This window comes from Gavialis gangeticus, unplaced genomic scaffold, assembly GCF_001723915.1.
Source record: "Gavialis gangeticus isolate Ggan-Ray unplaced genomic scaffold, GavGan_comp1, whole genome shotgun sequence".
NCBI classification, from domain to species: domain Eukaryota; kingdom Metazoa; phylum Chordata; order Crocodylia; family Gavialidae; genus Gavialis; species Gavialis gangeticus.
Genome location: NW_017729029.1, coordinates 82032239 through 82040596, shown reverse-complemented (window position 1 = coordinate 82040596; position 8358 = coordinate 82032239). Strand labels below are relative to the sequence as shown.

General features: G+C 39.5%; 1 protein-coding gene across 2 annotated transcripts in view; it reads left to right on the top strand.

The window, feature by feature from the left end:
- The window catches only part of VEGFC (vascular endothelial growth factor C), a 152214-nt gene that overhangs the window by 120710 nt on the left and 23146 nt on the right, over positions 1-8358 (top strand). For both annotated transcript variants that reach the window (XM_019521813.1, XM_019521814.1), the window contains exon 4: positions 7553-7704. In XM_019521813.1, coding sequence (XP_019377358.1) covers positions 7553-7704 — 152 coding nt within the window. The remainder of the gene's footprint in view (positions 1-7552; positions 7705-8358) is intronic.

The following is an 8358-nucleotide window of genomic DNA, read 5'->3' as shown; positions in this document are numbered from 1 at the left end:
GTGGGAGCAGTTAACGTGAAATCTCTGGACTCTGGTAGCCACCTCTTACACAGTGAAGAAGAGCCCAGGGGTCTACACAGTGCCTGCACAACCAACACATGACATTGTGGTTCCCATGCAGCCAATGTGGTGGAAGACAGAGGGACCCATATGCCACCTCAGCCTACATAGTTCAAGGGAAGTCCCACAGGGCCTGTGCAATATGTGCCCCTGGCTGTTTCAAAGTTGGACAGTCCTGCATTACATCATGTTCCACTCTGCAGCTTAGAATTGAATAGAGTCTCACCACTCTTATGTGGTCAGTAAATGTCTGTGAAACAGACTGGCAAAGCTCTGGTCTAGGAAGACAATGACGGTCTATAACTACTGTTTTCTACACTGCTACATAAAAGTGTAGAGGTCTAATGCTTTTGATTCTCTGATGAATCACATGGGTGTCGATGCAGTGCCCTGGGACAGTGTGTATGGCTTTTGAGTGTACTGGTAGGCTGTCCAACTGCAAAGTAGCCAGGAGCCACATGCCCCATGGCCCACACCAGTGGGGGGCTGCACAGCACAGGACCAGCCTTAGCAGGGACCACAGGCTTCCCAGGCTGCAAGCCCCATGTGTATGCATGTGGATGGACACTTCCTCCGCCCCCTGCACTGCACTGTACAGGCAAGCAGGCAGTCCCCCACCATGTTGCACTGTAGCTCCCTGCCTTGCCATCAGCTTCATGTGGGCTCCTGTGGCACATTATTAAGTTTTTTATTTCATAGATTTCATAGACGTTCGGGCTGGAAGGGACCTCGGAAGATCACTGAGTCCAGCTCCCTGCCCCAGGGGCAGGAAGTCAGCAGGCACCATAGGATCCCAGCAAGATAAATATCCAAATGTATCTTGAAGGCATTCAAAGTAGGTGCTTGAACCACCAATGACAGCAGTAGATTCCAAACCTTGGTGGCTCAGACAGTAAATAAGTTCTTCCTTATGTCCAGTCTGAAGTGGTCATGGAGGAGTTTGTGACCGTTTGACCTTGTCATCCCTGGTGAACAGACATTCCCCCAGATCCTGGTGAGCACCCCTGATAAACTTATAGGTGGCCACCAGATCACCCCTGAGCCTGTGCTTTTCCAAGCTGAAGAGTTCCATAGCTCTCAGCCTCTCATCATAAGGTCTGTTTTCCTGACCTCTGATTATGTGCATGGCTCTCCTCTGGACTCTCTCAAGCTTCTCCATGTCCTTTTTGAATTGTGAAGCCCAAAACTGGATGCAGTACTCCAGCTGCGGCTTCACCAAGGCCGAGTACAATGGGAGAATGACGTTCTGGGATTTGCTTGAGAAGCATCTATGAATGCAAGACAGCGTTTTGCTCACTTTACTAGCCGCAGCATTACATTGAAGGCTCATGTTCCTCTCATGGTCAATCATGACCGCCAAGTCCCTTTCGTCCATAGTGCTAACCAGCATAGCATTGCCAAACCTATAAGCGTGCTGCAGGTTTTTCCTCCCAAGGTGGAGAGCCTTGCATTTTTCAGTGTTAAACACCATCAGGTTCTCATCTGCCCATTTCCTGAGCCTGTCAAGTTCAGCCTGGATTGCCCTCCTGTCCTCAGGTGTGGATACTTTACCCCAAAGTTGGGTGTTGTTGGCGAACTTGCACAGTCTGCTTCTGACACCAGTGTCCACATCCTTAATGAAGTTGTTAAATAATATAGGCCCAAGGACAGAGCCTTGAGGGACCGCACTGGTCACAGCGCACCACGACAATTGACTTCCATCAGCCTCCACCCTCTGGGTCCGACCACAGAGTCCAAGTGCAAATCAAGCACTGTAAAGCCAGGAAGTGCCACCATTAAATTTGCCTGTGTATCTTTAATTTGACTTTATTCTGCACACTCTCTAACAAGGCTGGAATGCAGGTAAGCCTAATTGTGGAATTTGCTGACTTCTGAGTGCTTAACGCTCGACTTCAAGCCTTAATTTTTTTGTTTTGTTTGTCAACCGTAATTATTCTGAGTAGTAAAATCTTTCAGTTCTTAGAAACCACAGGACTCTGCGAGCATTTGAACTAATATTCTGATAGGGAGCAAAGCTTATACTTTGCCAATACCCCTCTGGATCTATTGGTATTACGCTCTTTAGAGCAGGCCTTGGAGGCAAGGTGGGCTCTGGAGTGCAGGGGTTATTGTGTGCAGCATTCTGTTATACTAAACTTGGGCTTGATGTGAGACGAGAAGAGAGAATTTGGCCCTATGTAAATGCAATAAAAATAACCATCAGCCAGATGAGATAGCTCAGACAGACTATCAGCTGTCTGGCCTCTGGGCAGTCCCAGAGGTAGTTTCACAGCCACTAGATAACCAGCAGTGATGCCAAAAAAGAAGTTGTCCAAGGAACTAGCCTTAAACACAGATGTTATGTTGCATTTCTGTTCTTAAAAACCCTTCTTGAGATTGACATCTGGCTCTTACAGCTGCCAAATATGCCCCATAGTGGCCACAGATGTTGGGTTCATTGCTGGATCAGATGGAAGACAAGGATAAACGGGAAATGAAGGCACAAATGAAGGAGAGGACACATTTCTAATAGTCAGACTTGTCTAATTAAATTGACATAGAGAGATAACAATTTGGGCTAAGTCCTGCTTTCACTTACACTTGTGCAACTTCATTAATTCATTGGTGCTAGTCTGGCTTGGCTGAGAGTAGATTTTAGACTTTGATTTATTACTTTGTTTTAAAATGTCAGAGATTAATCTAAAAGAATTATTTTGAGGTTTACATATATGCATTTCCTGTAGTAGGTTAAGTTTCAGGACTGCCTAAATGACAAATCTTTTAATAGATGCAAGCACTTCTTAGGATTATATTTTATTGGACCAACTGCATAGTTGGGACACAGTGAAATGCAAGACATTCTTCGTCAGGTCTGAGTAGTAAAAAGCTAGCACAACATAGTCGATGCTGTGAATGCACTGTGCTGGCTTTCACTGTTCAGAACGGGTGAATAATATCTTGCCTTCAAAAGCTTGTATAACTCTATCCCAACTATGAACTTTGTCCAATAAAATATATCACCCTCTTGTCTCTTGCATAATTCCTGGACCATTATGGCTACAGCATCATTCTAACACTACCATAACATGGAAAATATTTAAATGACACACATGTTTTCATGCCTATTTTGGGAAGAGAAGTAGAAATATCAACTTTTGCTATCTGCATCAGAACTTTGCTGTTTGAATTGCTCACACTGACACAAATAGAAAGTTCAAGAAAAAAAGTTAAACTACAGTTCTTCTTCACTTCCAGTTAGGAGAATGAATCTGCTTTGTGTCTATTTTCAAAACACTGATTTCCACTGAATCCTACAATACTTAAATAAAGCAAGGAATAAAAATGTAATCTCATATATCCTATGCATATATTTGTATGTTTTGATGCATTAACTTTGCCTATGACTAGGAACTGCTTATGGGGAAATATAAATTAAACTCAGATAGCAAAAGTGTAAGTTAAAGTGATAATTGACTGAAATCAACTCAGTTAATTTAGTTTTACACTGGTGCAGCTGAGGCTTCCTATATGGTATATCATGCATGATAACAGCTGTTAGATCATGTGCAACTGACCTGATGCCAACCATGTTTTAATAGCAAGTGTAGACAAGGCTCACATGCATTTAAGCATCTTTCCAGCTAACCATTGTTTAATCCAGTGTGGAGATTGTTGCTAAGATTTTTTTTCCAACCCGTTTAAGAAGTTACAGCAGCATAAATAGGATGGAAGCAGCCTTTGGGAAATATTTGAAGCACAGGAGCATTCCTCATGTGACCTAGAACTGCAAGAATAGTCCTATGCAACCCGCTGTGGCTGCCCAAAGCCTGCTCTAACTTACATCATGTTTTGAACGGATCAGCCAGCTGGCTCAAGAATACAGGAGGTACAAAAGTAGCTTAAAGTCACTTTTTGCCCTGACCCCAAACTGGTTCTGCATGAATCACAGCTTGGCTGGAGTAGAAAATTGTGCTCATAGTTCTCAGATATTCAGTTTTGCTGGTTCTACCTATGCAGTTTTTCATTCAGGGCTTGAGGGGGATTCATGCTGTTATATGAGAACAGGATAAACAGAAAAAACGTAACTTGGACCCTAATATAAAATGAAGACGGTGACCTCTGCTTTACTTCTAACTTTTACATATGCACATTTAACTTTGCTATAAGAGCACTAGTTCTTGAAACAAGAAACTGTTTTCAAATCTGTAGACCTTAGTCTAGGCAAATTTTTAAATGGGTCTTGACCTGTTTTATGTGCATGACTTCTGTGTACAAGTGATAGAACTAACACACAGACAATATTCATAAGGGTCTGTTTTTCCAAAATACAGTGTTCTCTTAGATGGCACTGTGTGTGTACAGATAAAAACCACTTTTGAAAATCTCATTCTTTATGCCTGTTAATCTAAATTCAGGAAAATTGCAGTGAAATTCAAACAAGAAAAAAGAAAAACTACACCTCTCCTTCCTGTATTTGACTGCTGTTTTCTCATGCTTTTTTTGGATGTGACATACTGGTAAGAATGCATTTAGTCATGAATTTGACAGTACTGCTATAATAGGTCAGGATAAGAAAGGGGCCAGTACTAGATGGTAAGCCAAAGAAGATTTTAAGTGAAATACAGTGATAAGAAATCTCTTTCTAGGGGTCTGTGTTCAGCTTAGTAAAGACCCAGGAGGGCTGTCTGGTGATAACTGTTTGAGAGAGGCAGACAGTTTAGATCTTTAAATCAGAAGTGGTATTGTCCTTTAACATGACCTATCTCGTAATCCATGTGCAAGCCCAAACTTTCATACTTCTTTTTTGCAACCAGGACAAAAGTTTAAAAGTTAATACTATCTGGCTAGGAGTTCTCATTGAATTGGCAGACTGGCTAGTGTCATTCTTTCTGTGGCAGCTTCCTAGATAGATGACTATTTCATTAGGACTTGGAAGGTCAGAAAAGTTCCTGTCTGATTTCTGTTTGCTTTCTTCAGAAGTTCTCTTGACAAACCAACATTTATTTATTTCCCCTGGGCTGGAGAATAAAATACTCTGTTAACAGAAAAGGACTTGTCTGTTAAATGAGATGGTAATTCAGCTTCTGTGCCCATTCAATCCTTGATGTCTGATGAGACTGTCAGTAAAAGATCAATTATTTTTTAAAAGATATTGGCATCTAAATATGGTTAAAATACATTTTAATCTATAGTAATATTTTACAAACTTTTTAAAGAAAAAGTTCACAAACATCACTTTTAAGTGTCTGAAATACAAATGTTGCAGGACTTAATATGAAAGAAAAATTGAACATTAAGGGCACTTATGCTCCAGGAGGGGGGAGGCGGGGTGCGCTTTAATTAGAGCGGCTCCAAAAGCCAGTCTAATTAAAGTACCTGAAGCGTCTCGTGAATCAATGTCGCCATGCTAAAAAATGGTGGCAGGGGCACTTAAGGAACTAAAGCTCGTTAACTAAAGCTCGTTGAACACGGGAACACTGATACAGGAAATGCTGGAGTCTGCTGGAGCACAGTAATTACCACACTCCAGCAGACTTGGCAAGTCTGCCTCAACACACTGTAATTATAGTATGTCAGAGCAGCCTCCTGCACGTGTAGTACAGGCGCTAAAAAGTTTAAGCTGACTTTACTGCATTTGGCTTTTATGTGAGAAATGCAGAAAGTAAAAGAACATAAGTAACAAGTAAATTAGATTCTTTAAACTTCCCAGAATCTTAATAATTAAAAGATTTCCTATAGGTAATGACATTTATTTATTAAATGGTAGAATTCAGAATAGTGAATTTAATTGAAAATTTACTTTTCTTATCATGTTAAGAAAACAGTGTATTTTTATATGCACCTTAGACTTTTTTCTAAAGCGATGCCAGTAAAGATAATTGATGCATAGGTTCATTCACCACAGTATTAGTCCAGTTGCAGTGATTTGCTGCTCCACTGTCCATACAGTCTTCACCATGGATAACAACCCAGTGAAGTTACAACAGTATGAAAATATAAAAGTAGTGGAATCACACCCATGTAGTTATGTGGGAACAGGATCTTGGGAACAATTTGCTAACTTCTCCATCCTCTTCAGGATGTCTGTACTTGCACAATGTACTCAAACTGGCAGGATTGGATATCAGTGGTCATATAGACTTCCCTGGGGACTGCACAAGAATAGCTGTGATCTTAGTTAAATACTTGGGAGCTTAAGCCCTCATTGCTGTAGATACACTCCTTTTGCTAGCTGACTCAATCCACATATGGCTACAGAAGCTGTATTCCTACCCCTAGACTGCAGTGTAAACATGTCTCATGCATGGGGTTTTGAAACATTAAAAGAAATGAGGATTTTACTATGTTTTGTATCACTTTTAAACTAAAGTACAATATGATCAAATGTAAAGAACTCGAGGTTTTCAAGTGTACTGTAGCTGATAGTTTAATTCATTATGTTAACAACCTCACCAATTGATAGCATGGATGTTAAAACAGGTGGAGGGAGGGAGCGGCAGATTTTTAAAGATATTTAGGTGCCTAAGAATGTAGCTAAGTTCCTATTTCTGTAAGACGCACTTAAACACCTGTGGGGAAGTTAGGCGCATGGCTGCTTTTAAAAATCCCTATTAAGTGCCTATATTTAGGCACCTAAAACCCTTCATAATCTGACCTTTAAATGCTTGTGCTGTCTTTTCAGGAAACTGCTGTGACCTGGATCTTATACCAGAATCTAATCGTCAAGATGACTTCTCATTCTTTCTTTGTAAATGCAGGGGGAATGCCATGGATTAAATAATTTGAATGATTTAATTCCCCCATCCCTTGCCCTGCCAGTTAACATTTAGTCATCTCAACTTGGCTCCATCCACCTAGTATCATTTTAAAAAAAAGTTTTCAGTAGAGTGCTTGTCTTAGTGGGGGGAAAAATGTTTTGGCTAACCGGGCCCTCAATCATATTATAATTACAATCTAATTTTATTATAAACAAAATAAATGTTTAATAAAGCATATGTGCTTTTCTAAAGGGTTACCGAACAATGAATATAAAGTAGGGTTTAGGACAAAAATAATATTATGCTGCAATAAATTTGCTCATTTTACACAGAAATATTTAAACCTAAATTGAATTTACCTTTTTTTGCACACAACTCTCTAATTGCACAACCAATGTGCCATGTTGTAATAGTCCTACTTATTAAACAGTTCTTGAAATATGACCTTTCGATTACTATAATACCTACCAAATATTAATATTTGGATTAAAAATAGTCAGCAAATCTGGAAGTAATTTTCCCTTGAACAGTGTGAAACAGGGAAAAACATAATGTTTCATGGCAAGCCAAATGACCTAATAACTAATACTCATCAAGTACATAATGTTAATTTATTAAGAGTAATTAATATCGTACTGGATAACAGTAGACAACAAGAATCCGGTTTAATTTCATTTGTACCCTCACATTTAAATATACATGTATTGATTTATAAGTAGTTCTTCTCTCTCTCTTTCTCTCTTCCCTTTTTGTAGTTGTTTGAGATTACAGTGCCGCTGTCTCATGGTCCTAAGCCTGTAACAGTCAGTTTTGCCAATCATACATCCTGCCGATGTATGTCTAAGCTGGATGTTTACAGACAAGTTCACTCAATCATTAGACGCTCCTTGCCAGCAACACAACCACAGTAAGTATAAGACTTGTGTCTTCATTTTGCATTACCATAGTCTGTAAAAATAGCTTAACTTTTGTTTTGGTAATGTTTACAATGCAGCACAGCGAATTACTACTACTACTGATATGTAAGAACAACTCAAGGCAATAAAACAATCAAAACAATATGCTGGGTTTCTCTAAATCTTTTTTTACATGGAAAGAAGCATAGCTAGTATTGTTAGGGAACAATTAGTGGGTAAATGGGAAGTATGGTCATAAAAAAGTTACAAGGGCTTTTGCCTTTCATTTCCATAGGAGGAAGACCACAGGTTAGTGCTATGCTGAAATTTAAGGTTTAAATAAAACCATCACATATGACTAAATTGTGAAGTACCACACAGTTTGGGGTGTAAATGAGGATACTCTCAATTATATTTCTTGAGTATCCAGGTTGTAGCTGTATTGGTCTAGAGGAAAAAGCAATCAAAACTCGTAGTAGAGATTCATTTCTACCCAGAAATTTTACAATATTTTCTCCAATGCCTAATGAAGGATGTTTGTGCCTGAAAGCTTTCAATTAAAGAAAGTTTTTCTGCAAAAATCTTGTTTATCTAATAAAAGATATCATCTCTAGTATGAGTCCTGATTATATTTCTTATGCATTTTACTTGCTTCCTTTTCAGGC